Here is a 19,187-nt window from a genome sequence, read left to right as displayed (position 1 = left end):
ATATTTTTGCCGCAATTTCCCACAGAATTTTTTTTTTTGAGGGAGGAAGGCAAGACAGTTGGGGTTAAGTGACTTGCCCAAGGTCACAGAGCTAATAAGTATCAGGTGTCTGAGGCCAGATTTGAGCTCAGGTACTCCTAACTCCAGGGCCGGTGCTGTATTCATTGCCCCACCTAGCTGGTCCTTCCCAGATAATTTGTATCTGGAGGGTTACTTCCAATATAATTCAGAGAATTTTCTTTGTGTAAAGCATATGATGGTGATGAAGCTATTTGGGAATCATTAAACCTATATATGTTAGAAAACATTTTAACTCTACTTGATTTCTTCTGTTGAAGAAATTCTGTTCAATTTGGGAGATCATTGATAGCTAGCTAGACCATTGTTGATTATAATCTAATGCTGTCGATATTTAACTGGATTTAGCAATAATATATCTATAACATGAAAATATACTTATTTTAGGCATGTGGTATTAATACATAATTAACCTTTTTTCTGAGTGCACTTTTATTGCTTCCTTTTACTCTTAATTCTTAATAAAATCTTTATTGTCAATGTTTTAACTGAAAATATTTCAGATGTCATGTTTGGTATCAGATGTTGATGTTCATTTTTTCCTTCTGTATCAGGAAGACATTGATGACTTATGTTATTGTATAGAAAGTATATAGCTAATAAAATTTGGTGAGATATGTATGAAAAATGTACACATAAATGTATATTTAATGTAGTATGTTTGGCAACAATGTAATTTCACTGGCTTGTGTGACCACCCAGTGAAAGACAAAATAATCTCCCTAAGAGTGAAAGGATTTATTCCATCTTCAGAAATATTTTATTCTGTAACATTTTCAAGGCTAATTAAGGCCACCCACTACAAAGGAATGGAAAACAATAGCAAAATGTATAGACTTTTAGGAAAGAATAATTTACCCAGAAAAGTTGAGTATATATAAAGTATAAATTACAATGTACCTTTAAGCAGAAGAATTAAAAGCCCTTCTGATGAAAAGATCAGAACTGAGTAAAAACTTTGAAATATAAGCATGAAAATAATGACAAACATTAAAAAGGTAAAAACAAATCAATAATCAGGAGGAATTCTCTGTATATAACTCAGTTGTCCTCAATCACAGAGGACCTACCTAAGAGTTATTTTGTTATGTTTGATTATCTAAGAAAAAAGGAAAAATTTTGAAAAAAGGATTAGACTAGGGAAGAAAGGGAAAGAAAGTAGGATAACTTATCTCACATAATCAGGGTACACTAGTAGAGAGGTCTGTTTAAACAAGAAAAGGGTGAAGGGAGCAGACCTTCACTTTTATCTGAACTGGTCAAAGTAAGGTAGAATATATACACGGAGTTTAAGGTAGAAATGCATTCTACTTAGCTTAGGGGATCAGGAAGAGGGAAAGGGAAATAAAATGCAAATGAGTAAGAATCTATGTTTGGGGATATAGGTGAAGGTGAAGAAAAGGGACAGGGGAATTGCATTGCGTCAACCATAAAGCATCATTGCCAAGCACAATCATGTCCCATGTTCCTTTTCTTTGTAAAGAGAGGATGGGGAAGAAAGAGAAGGAAAAGTATAAGGGATATGCTGGAGCCAACTCATACTAGCTCATAAGTGATGATTGTTATATTTTCAGTGTGATCATTTACATCTTAGAAATCAGCACTTGTTATAAATCAGGACTAGATTCATTGTTCTAGACTTTAAAAAGTGATAGAGAAAATGTTAATAATGCAAATTAAAATTAATTGTCCTGTGTGCATTTTTTTTTGGCGTGCACATTGTTTAATATATACAGGGCATTCCCAAATGTGAATGTAAATGAGATGAACTTATTAAAGTAGAAGAGGAAAAAATAATGGGTTAGAAAGCTGAATCTAATAGTATGTTGTTAATAAGAATTATGTAATAGAAGAAGACTCATGTAGATAAAAGAAGAGGCTGGAACAAAATCTAGTTTGTTTCAACTGAACTGAACTTAAACAGTCAGTAGTAGTAGCATTCATGATCTGAGGCAAGGCACAAAAAGAATAAACTAGTTTTTAAAAGTTAATTGGGGAAATTGTGTATTCCTAAAAGGTATCACAGATAATTTCAATATTTAACATATGTACACAAAAGGCATACCTTCTAATTATTTAAAAGAAAAGCTAAAAGAACTTCAATGAGAAATGGATGTTTAAAGTATAATGAGGGGGACCTCAGCATGTCCCTTTTTCAACTAGACAACTCTAACCTAAAAAATAAAAAGAATTTAAAGATTTTAAATAGAATTTTGGAAGAGTTAAATATGATACCTTCTGTAATTATTATTGAATTGCATTTTTCTCAGCTACAGTTAGCGTGTTACAAAAATTGGCCCCGTGTTTGGGCATTAAAAACCTCACAAACAAAATAATGTTAATGTTGAGACAATATACTAATGTTTTCACTATGCAGCCAAAGCAGTCCTTAGGGGAAAATTTATACCTCTAAGCACTTAACAAAAGAGAAAGAATAGATCAGTTAATTGAACATGTAACTATTAAAAAAAAACCATAAAAATCAATAATAGGGGCGGTTAGGTGGTGCAGTGAGTAAAGCACCAGTCCTGGAGTCAGGAAGACCGGAGTTCGGTTCTGGCCTCAGACACTTAACACCCACACAAAAAAAGTAGCTGTGTAACCGTGGGCAAGTTACTTAACCCCAATTGCCCTCTAAAAGGCAAAAACATAGAATAAAATAAAATAAATGGCGGTGATGCAGCTACAGTTTAAAAAAAAATCAATAATAAACCACAATTAAGCACCAAAATAGAAATACCAAAAATCAAAGAAGAGATTAACAAAATTAAAAAACCTTTGAATTGCTAAAACTAGAAGTTGTTTTATGCAAAAATAAAAGAGAAAAACCATTAATTTCATTTTTAAGAGAAACAAATTACAAATATTTAAAAGGAAGTTCATAATTAATAATGAAATAAAAGATATTGTTAGAAACCATTTTGTCCTGCTACATACCAGTAAAACTAGCACATTAAATGCAATGTAAAGTGCCCATATTAATAGAACATGAAATAGAAAATTTAAACAGCTTAATCTCAGAAAAAGAAATTCACTGAGTCATAGATGGATTCCTAAAGGAAAAAAATGAACGAGGATTTGATAGATTTATAAGTGAATTCTATCATACATGCAAAGGACAGTTCCAGTATCATATACGTATTACTTTCAGAAATAGAAAAAAAGGGGCAGCTAGGTGGTGCAGTGAGTAAAGCACCGGCCCTGAAGTCAGGAGGACTCGAGTTGGGTTACAGCCTCAGACACTTAACACACACACACACACACACACACACACACACACACACACACAACTATCCGTGTAACCTTGGGCAAGTTACTTAACCCCAATTGCCCTCCAAAAGGCAAAAAAAAAAAAGGAATCCTACCAAATTCTTTCTGTGATAAAATTAATATCTTGATACCTAAATCTAGGAAGTCAAAACAGAAAGCAAATTAGGCTAGCATTCTTAATGTGCAATGATATAAACATTTTTAAATAAAATATTTGCAAAGAGATTGCAGTATCATATCACAAGATTATACCTTTGACCAGGTTGTGTTTATATCAGGTTGACTCAGTATTATGAACACTATAAACAAAATTTATTATATTCATTAACAGAAACAACAAATTTCATATAATTGTCGATAAATGCAGAAAAAACTTTGGCAGAATATATATCCATTTCTGATTTTTAAAACTAGAAAACAGGAATAAATTGATTTTTCCTTAATAATGTTTTACACCCACAAACACACACACATCATCATCATAAGCCAAAAAATTTATGCGTGAATATTTAAACAGTAGGCTTTGTAATTATTCTTGGGGCCTTTGCTTAGAATTGACATTCACGTTTAAGATATCTCCTTTAAAACAACTCCCACAAGTGTATCTTTATACAATACTTGCTTAGTACCTTTCATACTCTGTGCAATTAGTTGTGATAAAAGTATTCTTTAATTGATCCTGGCTTTCATATGGCTAAATCTTAATTAGCAAAGCTTTTCCGATAGTTGACAGGAAAAAAAAGCCCCAACCAATTCTATAAGGTATGTAAGGTAAGTCCACAATTACAAAATTGAATTGAGAGCTTTGAAAATATTAAAGAAGGAAATCTTATCTGCTATATATCATTAGTACCTCATCATTTTTTGTAGCTATCTACATATCGATGACTGCAGGTCTTGATTTAGTTTCTTTAGTTTTATCCCTCTATTCCTAGGAACTCTTGTCAATGAGATTGCACTGGCAATAGAATTGTATTATGTCTTTGGATTATATTTACCTGAAAGATCAAAAATATCTTCTACATATTCCTACTACAATCCCCTATAATGGCATTCGGGTGACCCCTGGGTTCACAAAAACTATGCTAACGATGTATGTTCTTGATGGTTCTGGCCTCAGTGAGACAGTTGTCAGTACACAAAACTGATTGTGTAAGGACCAGACTAGCTCAGAAATGCTCGTTACCAGGAGGTATGTCACTGGATTCTTTGGCCATACTAAAATACTAATAAAATATCCGTACAGGAGGATTACAGGATTTATTTTTAGGCTACCTCAGAGAAAGGAAAGCATTTTTTAAAAAATTCAAGATCATATTAGATATTCCTAAAAAGAGGCCACGATGAAGACATCAGAAATTAGAGGCCATGTATGTAGAAAATCATTGTTATAATAACACTAAGCACTATCTTTACATGTAATTGGAAAAATTACTGAGTGGGGGGAAAAAATAAAAATACTTAAAAAAAAAAAAGAATCACACTAGCCTTGGAGTCATGGAAGATTTATTTTCCTGAGTTCAAATCTGGCCCCCAGAAACTTAATAACTATTTGATCCTGGGCAAACCACTTACTCTGTTTGCCTCAGTTTCCTCATCTGTAAAATGAGCAGAAGGAAATTACAAACTCACTCTAGTAACTTTGCCAAAAAACCTCAAATTGGGTCATGAAGAGTTAGACATGACTGAAACAACTGAACAGCAGGGTCAGTGAAGAGAGTGTAAATAGGCTACAACATATCCCAACAATGGCTTACAAAAAAGTGGAATTAGCATGATTCATGACCTGTAACCTGAACAATGAGGCAGGCCAGTCATTTACTGAGAACTAGAACATAAAAACAACGGACAGGCCAGAGCACTGTTGTTTTACATGAAGTCTTAAAAACCTAGAACGCTTGCCAGTGCCTTGAGAACATTCTTCAGTTTGTTTAAACAAGCATTTATTAAGTCTCTACTTGCTCTATGCTGGGCCCTGGGGATATAGACAAAAATGAAGGAACAGTCCCTGCTCTTAGGGAGGGTACATTCTCCTTGGAGTTGGGGAGAAATCCAATAAGTAAATATAAGATGATTTAAGAAGGGAAACATTAAAGAAGAGTACTGTCAACTAAAATAAAAGGAATACTTCCATGATTTTTATCACTTGCTGACATAACATGAACAAAAATCACACAGGATGAGGAAGTGTAAGTAGTAGTAAGGCTACATGGTGTAGCCTCCATCAATGAAAGGAATATTTCTACTTAGGAGATTATGAATCCATTGGAATAATTTTAAAAAGAATCCTTAAGAGGTTAGTAATAATTTGAACAAAATTTATATAAATTATTTTATCTAGTTATAGAAAATTCAACATATTATAATTTCTGTTCATAGCTTCACAGTCTTGACAGTATTATGAGCTAATAATGGCAGAGTGCAGTTTATCTACTAGGGAGGAATGTTTTGAACCTTATTTGTAACTTTGCCTTTTAAAATAGGGATATCGGAACAGTTACTGGTACTCAACAAATTCCGTTGTAATTATTTTTTAGAATTTTGTGTAAGATTAAATTTTTAATTTTAAAATAATTTTATTTTTATCTGTTTTTTATCTTTATTATCTAATTATCGTATGTGTGTGTGTGTGTGTGTGTTAGAATTGACACTACATTATGTAGCAAAAACTTAACATAATGGCTACATTGACTGCATTTTGCAGTAGTTATAATAGCATTATCAAGTGCTTTCAGAGATACTTTGTCTACTTTTTTTCTCCCAAAATACAATTACTTTATTTTTACAGAAATCCTGGATAAGACAGAACGACTTAATGCTTTGAAAGAGATTTTGAAGAAATTCCATCCTGTTAACTATGATGTATTCAAATATGTAATAGCACATCTAAACAGGTAACTGTATATCTCAGTAATTTTTAATAATACATGTAATAAACATTTGCTATAATACTGCTGAAATACTAGTAGCCACAGTGATAAATAGGTAAAAAAAAAAAAAGCTAATTTGAAGCAGCAAGCATTACACAATAGGTAAAAGTTTTACCTTGTTTTTAATCATAAAGTAATAAATTTTTCTTAGTATTGTTTGATTTCAGATTATGTTAATCATTGTTTTATCAGATAATAGAATTTTAGAACTGGAAATGAGCTTATAGAGCAAGCTTCATTTACCAATAAAGAAAGACCAAAGGAGTTTGTAATTTACCTGGTGTAATGTTCATTGTTAGAACCCTAGAATCCTGGGCCCCTATGCTTTTTTTTTTTGCTTCATACTACTTTTACTTTTGTCTTTTTTTTTTTAATAAGTGGACACAAGTATTATATATGCTTTATTTTCTTTCCATGTTGAATCAATCATATTGGGTTATCCCTTAGTGAATTTTTCTTAGCAAGTTGTTTTTTGTTTCGTTCTTCTTTTTACTACCCAAGACATTTCTGGACTACTTCTCACATTATCCATTGAAATACACCTGAGAAATACATTATCCTAATGTCACCCAAGAAAGCCATGATTTGAAAAGTAGTTTTATGAGGAGAAAAGGTTTTGGTCTCTTTCAATTTAGTAATTATTTGTGCCATGACTAACCTCTGTGAATGTGAACAATTGAGAATCAAGTGTATTTCAGGGCACATTGTTGCCCTGACCAAATACTGAGAAATACAATTTCATAAATTGTATATACAACTGAAAAAGCTGATTAAGTTCATGAGAAACTAAAAGTTAGGAAGCTTGAGTTCCAGTCCTAGTTCTCAAACTAATTAGTTTTAAGATCTTAGACCAAGTCACTTAAATTTTGAGCCTCATAAAAGACCTTCATCTGCAAAATTAGTAGGTTGAATTAAACAATCTCTAAGATAATTTTAAGAGGCTCTGTGTGTGTGTGTGTGTGTGTGTGTGTGGAGAGAGAGAAAGAAAGAGAGAAAATATATGCAATGAGCTTGGCTTTGGGGGCAAGGGGACAGGAGGGCACAAAAATGCCAAAAATATGTATTATAGTCTTAAGAATGCAAATTGACAGAGTAAAGGATATTATTGGGGGGAAATTTTCACTAGTTTTGAAGATTAACAAATAAGACAATATTTTGAGTGGAATTCGATGTTGTTTATCAATGGATAATAATTCAAAATAATAGAGATTTTAATCTACAATTTTAGTATTCTTCAGTAACAGTGGAAGAATAAGTTGTAATTTGTCCTCATCACTTTGAGAAGCCTATTCTTCCAATGGAATAAAAGAAACTGCTTCTATATTATTTTTACTATTATTTGGCAGCCACTGTGCTAAGTGCTTGGGCTGCAAAAACCATCAAAAACAGGAATCAGTTGTTTGCTGGCAGTTTTTCTTTACTAGAAGGGTGGGACAGAGCGAAGCTGCTTTAAATTTGAAATTTGGGTTCTATTGGGATTGTATTTCTAAAGTAATTTCCTGGTTTAAAATTTTTGGTTTTTTTATTCACATGTAAATATGTTTTTTTTTTCTTCTTTTACAGGGTTAGTCAGCAAAATAAAACCAACCTTATGACTGCAGACAACTTATCCATCTGTTTCTGGCCAACTCTGATGAGACCTGATTTTGAAAATCGAGAGTTTCTGTCCACCACTAAAATCCATCAGTCTGTTGTAGAAACTTTTATTCAGCAGTGTCAGTTTTTCTTTTACAATGGAGAAATTGTAGAAACTGCTAACTCTGTGGCATCTCAGCCACCACCTTCAAATACTGGACAGTTGGTGGAACCAATGGTACCACTTCAGTTACCACCACCATTGCAACCTCAGCTAATACAACCGCAATTACAAGCAGATCCTCTTGGTATTATATAAGTAGGAGATGATTGCAGGCAGCCTGGCATTGAAAAGAAAAAAGCAAAGCTAGACATGCATGTTTCAGGGTACAATAGTGTATTTCATATTTCTGACAAATAATTCATGTTCATACTGAGGGAACATATTTCTCTTAGAAATGTATCATATTCCTTCTTCATTTCCACTGCAAATCAAGACCATGTGATAAGCATGACTGGAGAGGTTTAATTTTTTTAAACAAAAATAACTATAAAGTACAAAGCTACTGCTGCTGCATGTAATCTTATTGCAATCACTATATCATTCCTTTGGCAATTTCTGCCTCAATATATTGTGAATAAAATTTTTCTATAGAAATTAAATGATTTAAAAACTCACATTTATGAAACATTCAGTGCTTTTCAGCCTGCTTTATGGCTGCTTTTTCTTTTAATTTCATGTTTTATTTGGGCAACTTAATTTCCATTCAAACATAAAAGCCCAGCTATAGTTATTTTATAACGTCATGTTACTTACATAAAGCTTGGAGTGATGTTGGAAAGAATGAAAAAGTGCACTGTTGAAATATATTACACTCTTGCACCTTCCATCTTCTGAGTAAACCTGTGGACAATTCGATGAGGGGTAGGTTAAATATAGTTCTTATTTCTTGTAGCACAATACCAAGGACATGCTTATTGCAAAAGTGAATTTAGAATATTGTGCAAAAAAAAAAAAACAAACATCATCTACTTATTTCCTTATGTTCCATTAATGAGATAAACATTTTGTATACTGTTAATTCTGTAAACAAATGCATGTTCAAAAGATCATTGATGGTCTTGTAAACTTAATCTAATATATTTTAGATATTTTAATTTTTTTCCCTCTTGGGGAATACATTTAGTGTGTAGAAAATAGCTCATGACATTTTCATATAAGGTTATATAACTTTTCATACATAAGCATAAAATTTGTTGTAGTAAAATTCTTTAAACCAAACGATGTTTTAATCTAGGACATGAATTTAATCTGTTCTTTAAAATCTATTTTTATGTGGCCCTTTAAATATATACAAAAATCCATTGCTAATATAGCAATAAATACTTTGGGTACTGACTGCCTCTTTGGAGTGTATATATAAAATTACAAACTTGTATTCATATTCTTTTCTGTGGTATGTTGTACTAAAATTTAAAAATTACTTTTGCACCATTTTTATACATTTTTTCTTTGACGTTGGTACCAGTTTTGCTGTAAAACAATGCTGCTTTTTTTTTCATTTTAAATATTTTATTAGTGATAATACAACTTACAAAGTGGTAAATTATGGATAAATTTCAAAATTAGGCGGCTGTAAACTTTTTTGTTAGGCTTTTCTCAAGGGTTCTATGAACACTGTCTGGAAAAGAAAAAATTCGGTTTGTTTTCAGCTGCTAGGGTACGTTTTTTGTGGTAAAAGAAAAGCTATTTGGTCATTGTTGTAATCTTCATTCATAATGAGATTTTAAGATCGTCCTATGTATTATACAGTAAATAGATGATTTTGAGATTTAAGGTTTTAATAGTTTGATTTGCTCCCTTTTCCTAAAATAAAAATTTCCTTTCCTAACTGTTATGTCCTAGGTATTGTACTTCTAATTTTAACTTGGATTAATCATTCTGGATCAAGATGTTGACGTGAACCAGGCTGCTGTTGAAGTACATGTATATTATAAATTATCTTCTGTGTTATATTCTTGCAAGTTATTATCTTTTCTAAGAAAACAAAATCCCTATTATTCCTATTGCAAAGCACACAGGAATTGAGAAAGTACAATAATTTAAAAAACTGTCCAGTAAATGTAGTATTCTTAACTTGTTCTATATTACTTAAACCTGTTGTCTATATAGCTTTAATTTATAGCTGTCAGTTTAACATTGGCATGTCTAGCAAAGAAAATTAAACTTTAAGAGTTTTATAAACTTTCTAGGTTGCTAAAGAATTTATTTTTCTACTATATATGGTATAGACAAAGCATCAAACTATGTACAGGAAAAAAGCCTGACTATTTCTTTTGGAAGTAGGCTGAAAGGAAAATTTTCAACTGTCCATATCTTCATATTCAGTCTAGTATAACTTTCCTACTGTGATGTGAATCTCACTTTACCCTATTTCTGTTTTTTGCTATGCTAGTATATAGTCAGCTATAATAATTTAAATTTCATCTGCATACAGTATCATTTTTGTTATGTTACAACTAGCATTTACCATTTCCCACATTAACAACTTAGTACAGCTCTGCAAATTTTATATTAATTTTCTTCTTTATATTATATCATAGATATGACACTCAGAGTGATTCCATCTAAATACTCCCACAGTTGGCCCAATTAGCAAGTTTCACTAACATTGATTGAAAATTAAGTAGCTACTTAAAACAATATATGACTCTGAATTACTTGTATTATTTTTATCCAGAGAAGTTTTATGTTTTAAATATTGAAAAAATATTTTAGGTATTTGCTTTCCTATGGAATAGCTGGAAGGCAAGGGGCATATTATTACATGAAACTTTAGAAGATTAAAAGAAGAAACTAAATAATCTCATATATTTCATCAGTATCCAAATTGGAGTGAAAGAGTGACACAATGGACTTTTAACAATTAAATTTTAAGGAAAGCTAATGAACAAATTCACAAGATATATGAATTGCCATTATTTTCATTGATGCTTTCTATGTCTAATTGTTACACTATTGGGCTTAAAGAGCCATATCTAGATTAGATACGTAAAAGGCATATTGCTACTCTGATTTATGCATTCAGTAGATATATCAATTTGGGAATGAAATTATATGCCTTCGAAGGTGATTTATGATTAATTTTTTAGAAATAAAATTCATTTAAAAATAATAGTCCAGGTACAGTGGATTTTGGTTTTAAATGGTATTTGTTAGTAGTTTTGAACATTTATAATGTAAATACTGTAGATGACAGCAGTCTGATTTAGGTGAAAAGCAGCTTTCATTTTCCATCCTGTATGTAAATAATGTGGACTTGCTTTTCCTTTTTGAGGTACTGGAATATAATTTCTAATATCTCTAAACTATAAACAAAAGGAAACAATTGGAATAAGAACCTAGGCCTTAGCTTCCATGGTGATTTTAGTTTTTTTTATACAGTAATAATTGTGATGCTATTTGTCAACTGGATATAAATATATATATAATTTTAAAAAGTCAAAAGCGCTTTGTTTCTTTGTTTTTAATTAATGTAATCATGTGCTTCACCACCAACAGGATGCTGCAGTGAATTAAATATCAGTGAAGCTTATTCTGTATAAAGATGCTATGAATAAAACATTATGATGCTTACTGCGTATAATTTTTAGTTCTGGTGGCTCTTCACCATTTTATTTAAAAATTAGCTTATTTTTTTCCAAGTAAAATTTTTACTTAGAATTTTTTAAACTGAATCTTGTGTATATATGTATAATATTATTAATATATGTGGTATATAATATATTAATAATTATGTGTATATATGTGAGAATTAACTTCACTAGGTAAGATAAGTCAATGGCATTGATCTTGTGTTATCAGCTGCTTCTTGCATTGTCTAGTGAATAAAAGTTGGGATGATGAGCATTCAGTAGAAATAAGATATTAAAACATTGACTTCTGAAGCCTAGGTAATCATAGGAATTTCTTTGATGTGAATTTTATTGTCTCACAAGAATGTCTTGGTACAGCTAAGATCTGTTATGAGACTAGAACATCTAAAAGGAATATTCTTTTAGTTCTCTCTGTATGAATTATGAATCTCAAGTCTTAAATTTTTGTGTGAATTGGGTTTGGGAGAGGGAGTTGGATACAAACCATTAAGTTTTACACAACATTCTCTACTTCTTCTGGAATCTTCTTTTTAGCCTATTCTAGATTTTTTTTATTACACTGTGAGAAATTTTTCCATTTTTTTAACTTGACCCTTATTTTCTCTGAGACCTTTACAGAAGAAAGCAATTCTATTTTTATAAGCTTCTTATGTTCATAGCATCTCTTGTTTAAGCTGAACTTCTCACAAACTGTCACTTAAGGAAAGAGGCCAGTCTTCACACTTATTCTCTTAGTATTTTTGCATTATATATTAGAATGGAAAGCTGTGCTCCACACATGGGCTTCATAACTGTCCTTAATCATAGGATTCTTACTCTAACATTTTCTTTTGTTGGTTAAATATATCTCTATTGTCTCTACCTTCATCTCAATAACATCAACTATTGATAAGATCAATCCATTTAATTTCTCAGCCTGAAGTATTTATCTGATTTTCCAGGGAACCTGAGGAGGGAGGTGAACAAGATCACTACAGAATTCCCAAATAAAAAATTTGGTGTGATCTTATTAATGACAAAACTATATAAGATTTTGTTTAAAAATCCTAAAATAATTATCACAGCTTAAAAAGTGAATTTGCCAGACTCAGAAATTATTATTAACCTTTGGTTGCCTTTCACCCAATAGTACTAGTGTCAAGTTATTCAGTATTCTAAAACATACGTAACTCTGAAAGATATTTAGAAGACATATAAATAAGCTCTTCACTCCACTGATGATTTTACATTTATCTGGAAGAAGCGAGAATTAATGGCAAATTCTGGACAATATCAAGATTTGCTTGATTTTTCTTTAACTCCTGATGAGAGAATTTAAGATTTGGAAGGGACCTTAGAGGCCATGTAGAGTAGCTAGCCCAGCCCATAATGAAGCAAGAATCCTTTCTACCACATTTCAGAGGGGTGATCTTACATCCTTCTGCAGGAAGACCTTCACTCAAAGGGTATCCAGAACCATAAGTGTTTCTTCTTCAAGCTGATCTGTGCCAGTAGGCCTTTTATATTAACTTCATCATTTCTCAGAGTACAGGAAGTTGATTGATTTGGCTCCCTTATCTGCAAAAGCCTCATGAGTCTTGCAAAACCAGCCCTTTCTTGCTTTCTCTGTCACGTTTTCCCAGGGTTATAAATAAAGTGAATCAAAATGTCCCCTGCAGAGTACCATGAATGGGCATTATATCGCCACTACCAGAATATATCTGATCCTCAATGCAGTTCATCTTCAGGTGATATTTTATAGGGTTTGAGAACTTTTAAGTGTGGAATCAAATGTAAATTGACTCCAACTTCGGATTTATTCCCATCATTTACCCCCTTTGCTGCTATTCACATACTGCTGAACTGAGCTGGAGAAAGTCACGAAACCATACTGATTGGGTCCATTATACATTAATGGTAGATAATCCCAACTGGACCAGACTCTTTATACCTCCCTTACTGATTCGCTACCACAACAGGTGCTTTCTGGGCTCAAGCACTGTGTGACACCAACCCTTTGCCTCCACCCTTCCAACCTGGAATCTCAATCCTTAACCCAATGGAGGAAAAAAAACATATGCCAAAAGCTTTCTCTTGTCTCATCTTGCATAGTGAGTTGTTTTACCTCACTATGGTCTCTTCAGTATTATCTAAAGAAGAGGTGAACTTTTCTTTTGAAGGCCAGCCTTTCTGCATGTACCCTTCCATGTTCTCCAGCAGATTGTCCTTGATATTTTCACACTCAAATTCTCCGTCTCTACCTATCTACTGGTTCTTTTCCTTGCTGCCTACAAATATGTCCATATCTCTCCCATCCTTAGAAAACCCTTATTTTATTCAACCATTTCTCCCTAGTTACTCTTAACAGTACCTAGTAAATAGTGCTTAATAAATGTTCATTGACTTGACATTTATGAACAGAGTAACAGGATAATTGCGTTTCCATCATCCCCCTCTATCTCTTTAACAAAGGATGATATTCTCCGCTTGGCAAATAAGCAAGCTATGTTGAACTGTCCTATAATTGTTAAAATATTGCAACTACTAGTCAATAAAGACTAGGTGAGAGACAGAAGTATTGTTTTATTGTGCACACTATAGTTGAATGACTACCCCTTGACTTCAATTTCTCATTTCTGTTTTATAGTAGATTCTTTTATAGTAAGTCTTTTAAGGGTAATGTTCTTTTGTATCCCCATACAGGAGATGTCCAATAAAGATTTAAAGAATTGCTATAATAGCTTGTCTCCTAGAGGTAATGTTAATTTTGTAAATGTATCCAAATTATAAATGAGGATTTCTCCCAGGGGGCTCTATCCTAAGGAAGGTATAATCTGTTAGGCTGGTGTTCTGGGCTAGCATTTCTAATCATTCTATCCAACCCACTTTTAGAGAGTCAATGACTAGAATCAGCCTAAGAATTTAGATACCAACATATCTTGGAAATTTTGGAAGTAGTAGATTCTCCTCTGAACCCAACTTATTTCTAGTGTAACACTGGTGAAAAATTAGATTCATAGACTTTAAAGCCAGAAGGGACAGTAAAAACCATTTACTCCAATAGGGTCATAGATATTGAACTGGAAAAAAAAAACTCAAAAGGTCAGACAGTCCATCCCACCCTTATTTTACAGATGAAGAAGTAGACCCAGAGATTAAGCAACTTGCTTAAAGTCAGAGATTGTCTTCTCTAACAAATAGTTCAAATAGTATCTGAGGTAATATATGAACCCATGTGCTCTGAGCAGAGCAAGTGCTTTTTCACCCTTCCTCCCTGGATATCTAAGCTTTGCACCAATCATGTTTTTAAAATTTAATTTGTGTTTCCCTTTGCAGATAATCATTGATTTTTAAATAGATTTTAAAAATCATTGTAGGGAAATGTCCTTTTATTTCTATGTTTTTTTTTTTTTAGCAATACAGTGTAATTGGTGTTTTAATTTGTCAGAGTTTTTGTGCATAGGAGTTGATTGTTCTACAAATATTTTATATAAATCACTTGTAAATCCATCCAGTCCTGGAAATTTTTTCTTTTGGAGAAATCTTCCCATGAGAATTGCTTTAATGGCATCCTGGAACTTTTGTCTTTATTATTTCACTGATGTAATTTATTGTCTACAATTTATTGTTTTTATAATTTTTTCTTTTACTCACATTCTTAGTTTGAAGATTAAATTATTTAGCTTCCACTTAAGTCTGTGTCTTAAGTTCATTTTTCCTTATTGATTACATTTTTATTGCAATATTGTCTGTAATTGATGTATTTCTGCACTTATTTTTTATTTATACTATAACAGTTAAAAAAAAAAAAGATGCTGTGCTTTGCTGAAAAATAGGTAATCTCTTTAAGGTTCCCCTTCAGTTACCACCAAAAGTCTATTGTGTATCTTTTTCCCCCCTAAACTTTTGTTCAGATTTCTACCTTCTTTCTGATTTTTTTTTGTTCTATTTGTCAAAACCTGAAAAAGGCCCATTGAATTATCTCACAAATATTTATTTTATTGGTCTTCCTGTAATTCAGTTAGCTTTATCTCTGAGTGCTTAGTTGTTATGTAATTTGGTGTATATACCTATATTCAATAATGATGTTTATTAATCTATGATATCTTTAAACATACATAAAGTAGTTTCTCTATCTCCTGTTACCTTTTTTTTTTTAAAACTGTTGCCTTGCCTGAGGTAAAAATCACTGCTTTGGCTTCTGTAATTTCTCTAAAGGAATGAAATTCTGCTCCAAGGCCTCATTTTGGCTATACATAATTTATATCTTAAGTGTGTTTAATGTAAATACCAAATCATTGAATCTTCCAATTCTGTCTTCCACAGTTTTACTTTATGGGTGAGTTCCCATTTACTTTCACAGTTATGATTGTTAAATTTGTTTTCCTTTCATCAAATCCTGTTAAAAATATTTCTTCTGTCCATTTCTACGTGAGGTTCTTTCCTCCCAGACTCTCCTCCTTTATCAGTACCCCTATAGCTCCAGCCCAGTCCCCATCTTACTGTAAATATAGTTATTTAAGCTTCTTTGCCCAGCCCAAATAAGAGTCATATTCTTGAGATTCAGACTCTTCCTACCCTCACCTCTGAGCTGGAATGATCTTTTCTTGTCATACACCAATTATAAGAAGTAATTCCTTTCTCTTCTTTCATAGGGCATTTTTTTCTTCCTTAAAAACAAAAAGCCTAAAGCCATAGCTTCTCTGTGTTCTTTCATTTTGGTCAAATTTTGAATGTACAAGATAGTATCATATCCACTTCCTAGAGGTAAGCATTTGAGTATTGGGCTCTTCAAGTTGTTTAAATGTGCTTCCCTTTTTAAAGTTTGTTTTGGCCATTATTTACTTTTTGAAGTCTCTAACGAGCTGTAATTTAAAAAAAAATTGTTAGTAAATAATTTATTTTGTTAAAAGTTCTGTTTACCCTATGTGGAATGGAGCTCACCTTTGCAAAACAAGTATTTTTTTAGTTGTAAATCACTTTCCATTGCTTTTTTTTTTTCCTATTTCTATAGTCTTATGTTTTCTTTCCTGTACATGGTGCATATTCCCATATGATTCTGACCAGGATTCCATGGTATATAATTTCCTAGCGACTTGAAATATTTTTTCCTTTGACCTTTGCCACCTCATTTTTAGGAGTATTTTTTCTAAGGGTTCTCTGTAGCTGTCACCTGAAAGATCCAGCAAACTATACTTTGTTCCCTAGTTCAGTGCTTTCACAAAATTTTATTTTAAGATTTCTTAAAATATGATATTTTATCATGTTCTTCTGAAGCCTGGTAATTCTTAGTTTTTCTCTGTCCTCTTCCAAATCTCTTATTTTTGATAGGTAGGTGGCTCAGTGAATAGAATGCCAAACCTAGAATCTAGAAGAATTGAGTTCAAATATGACCATAGGCACTTGCTGTCTGGGCAAGTTACTTAACCCCTCTGCCTCAGTTACCTCAACAATAAAGTGGGAGTAAAATCAGCTTTAACCCAAAATTGTGAGCATGAAGTGAGAAAGTATTTGTAGAGTAATTAGCGTAGTGCCTGGACATAGCAGGTGCTTGATAAATGCAAATTTCTTGGCTTTCTAGGTTTTTTTAATTTTTTAAAAATATTTTTGTATTACTATTTTTAGTTCTCTGCTATATTCTTTTTTTCATAGTGTGTACTTCTTTCCCAACTTAAGTTTTAGACTGTCTATTAGATGTATCTCTTCCTCTGTTTTTAGTAGACTTCCCAATCATTTTAATAATCTTTGTGGCCATTCCATATTATTTTATGTGATTATCATATAATTGACTTCTGAAATTTGTTTTGGAATTTTCTTATCCTGTAGTATGTCTTTCTTTGTATTATTAATTTTCCTGTGTTTAGTCATTTCTTCAGTCTCTATTTTTTCCTGCCCTTAACCATGGGGTCTGAACTATAGAACCTCTTCCCTACTGAAAGATAAGAGACTCTAGTTTAATTATTAATGAGGAGACAGCCTGCTAGAGCTGTTGCTGAAGGTCATTGGTGATTGTTTGCCTCATTTATAGTTACTTTCAAACTTTTCTTTGGTTCAGTAGTTGCTCTAGCCATTACTAAGAGAAGCCTATATTATTAGAGTAAGAGTAGGGCATAATCAGAGAGATTAAATATATAGTACTAAACCTTTACATTAAGAGAAAATATGACTATAACTGAATATTGGAATGAAATATTGGAGAAAACCAAAGCTGAGGTGTTGCAGACTTTCCATAACAATGATTTTCACATAATCCTAACTCCTGAAGAAGCATTTGTCTTGCAAAAATCCCTTATGTCATGCTGGGCTTTCTTCCCTCAAAAATGTATGTTTCTGTACAAAATAAAATAACAGGCAATGTGACAGAGTGGGAGAAGGAGCGACTTTGGAGGGACCTAGATTAAAATTCCAACTGTTACTCTGGGGCCATAAGAGAAGTCATTTCATTTTTCTGAACCTCAGAGACCAAATTTTTATAAATAATACTGGTGTTAGTATTTCCAGATGAAACCTCATAGACTAGTCAGTTCATTCTACACAAAAATTTTGCCCTAGTATTTCAAGATTCAATAATTTCACCTTTGTGGATACCCCTTCTCCTAATGTAAAGTGCACTTCTTATCATGCCTTTGTTACTTTGTCTGAGAAAAAAAAATCACATACTAGCTAGCCCCTTTTCTGGCAATGACAAACCTTTCTAAATGTGGAATAGTTATTAGTGAACATTTGATCTGTTGCTGTGGGTCCATATATGATGTCTTTCCATCTTGGTAGAAACTTCCAGACTGATCTTGTACTCCCTCACTTACATATAATGACAAGAGAGTACAAGAAGAAAACAATGGACGTGAGAAATGATCAACCAGTTAAGTTACCCAAAGAATGAAATTCCTAACGAAGATTTATCCATAATTCGATTTTAGCTGATTTCATTCTAGAATTCAATGGCTTAGCTATACCTCCTGCAGTAGAATGACTTTGAAATTGTTTCAAGGCGGATTTTTTCAGATCTTCTGAAGCGTATATTCAAAAATTTGAACAAGGTACATATAATAGAGCTATCCTAGGAAGGAGCACTCATCTTCATAAATATTTTTCTGTCAACGTGATCCTTAAATTGATATTTCTAAAAGTCTGCTGAACATTTGTAACTGCCTTGTTTACATTTTAATGTCAGAATCCTAATTAAGAAAAATGTCTTGACTCCATTGTATTTAAAACTCTTTTTCATTAAGCATTTCTATATGGTTTCTCCTTTATATGTATAGTAATACCTTAGATGTATATGGCACTGTATAATTCTCAAATACATTATCTCAGTTTACAGACAATATTGTGATATTAATATGCCTATTCCACAGATGGGGCTCAAAAAAGGAAAAGTGTTTTTTCCAAGGATGCACAGCTAGGAAGTAATAGAACTAGAGGGAGAAATTTTTTATTTTACTCATAATCAAATGCATTGTCCACTCCACTAGTCAGTAGCATTCCAGAAAGCTTCCTCAGTATAGATTACATAATCACATAGTTTGAAATTTGTAATTGACTGACCTATGCAGTAACAAAGAAGGTAGTACAAATATATTCTACTATCTTATTGTTGGACATTTTAGAGCTCAGTAAGAACCAAAGTCAAAGAACTTCCCCTTCAAAAAAAATTTGAAAAATAATAATACTCTTTTGGAGAAAAATTTAATATCT

At 32.3% G+C, this 19,187-nt stretch overlaps 1 protein-coding gene across 4 annotated transcripts in view; it reads left to right on the top strand.

The window, feature by feature from the left end:
• Positions 1-15,183, top strand: part of ARHGAP5 (Rho GTPase activating protein 5) — a 110,603-nt gene extending 95,420 nt beyond the window's left edge. For all 4 annotated transcript variants that reach the window (XM_069105980.1, XM_069105982.1, XM_069105983.1 and 1 more), the window contains 2 exons: positions 6,137-6,242; positions 7,842-15,183. In XM_069105980.1, coding sequence (XP_068962081.1) covers positions 6,137-6,242; positions 7,842-8,172 — 437 coding nt within the window. In that variant the 3' untranslated portion in view covers positions 8,173-15,183. The remainder of the gene's footprint in view (positions 1-6,136; positions 6,243-7,841) is intronic.
• The last annotated feature ends 4,004 nt before the right edge of the window (positions 15,184-19,187 follow it).

Source organism: Petaurus breviceps, unplaced genomic scaffold (genome assembly GCF_028583685.1).
Source record: "Petaurus breviceps papuanus isolate PSGF00001 unplaced genomic scaffold, PetGlider_PUasm1.0 77, whole genome shotgun sequence".
In the NCBI taxonomy this organism is placed as follows: Eukaryota; Metazoa; Chordata; class Mammalia; order Diprotodontia; family Petauridae; genus Petaurus; species Petaurus breviceps.
The sequence above is the reverse complement of the archived record's forward strand: the minus strand, read 5'-3'. Positions and strand labels throughout refer to the sequence as shown.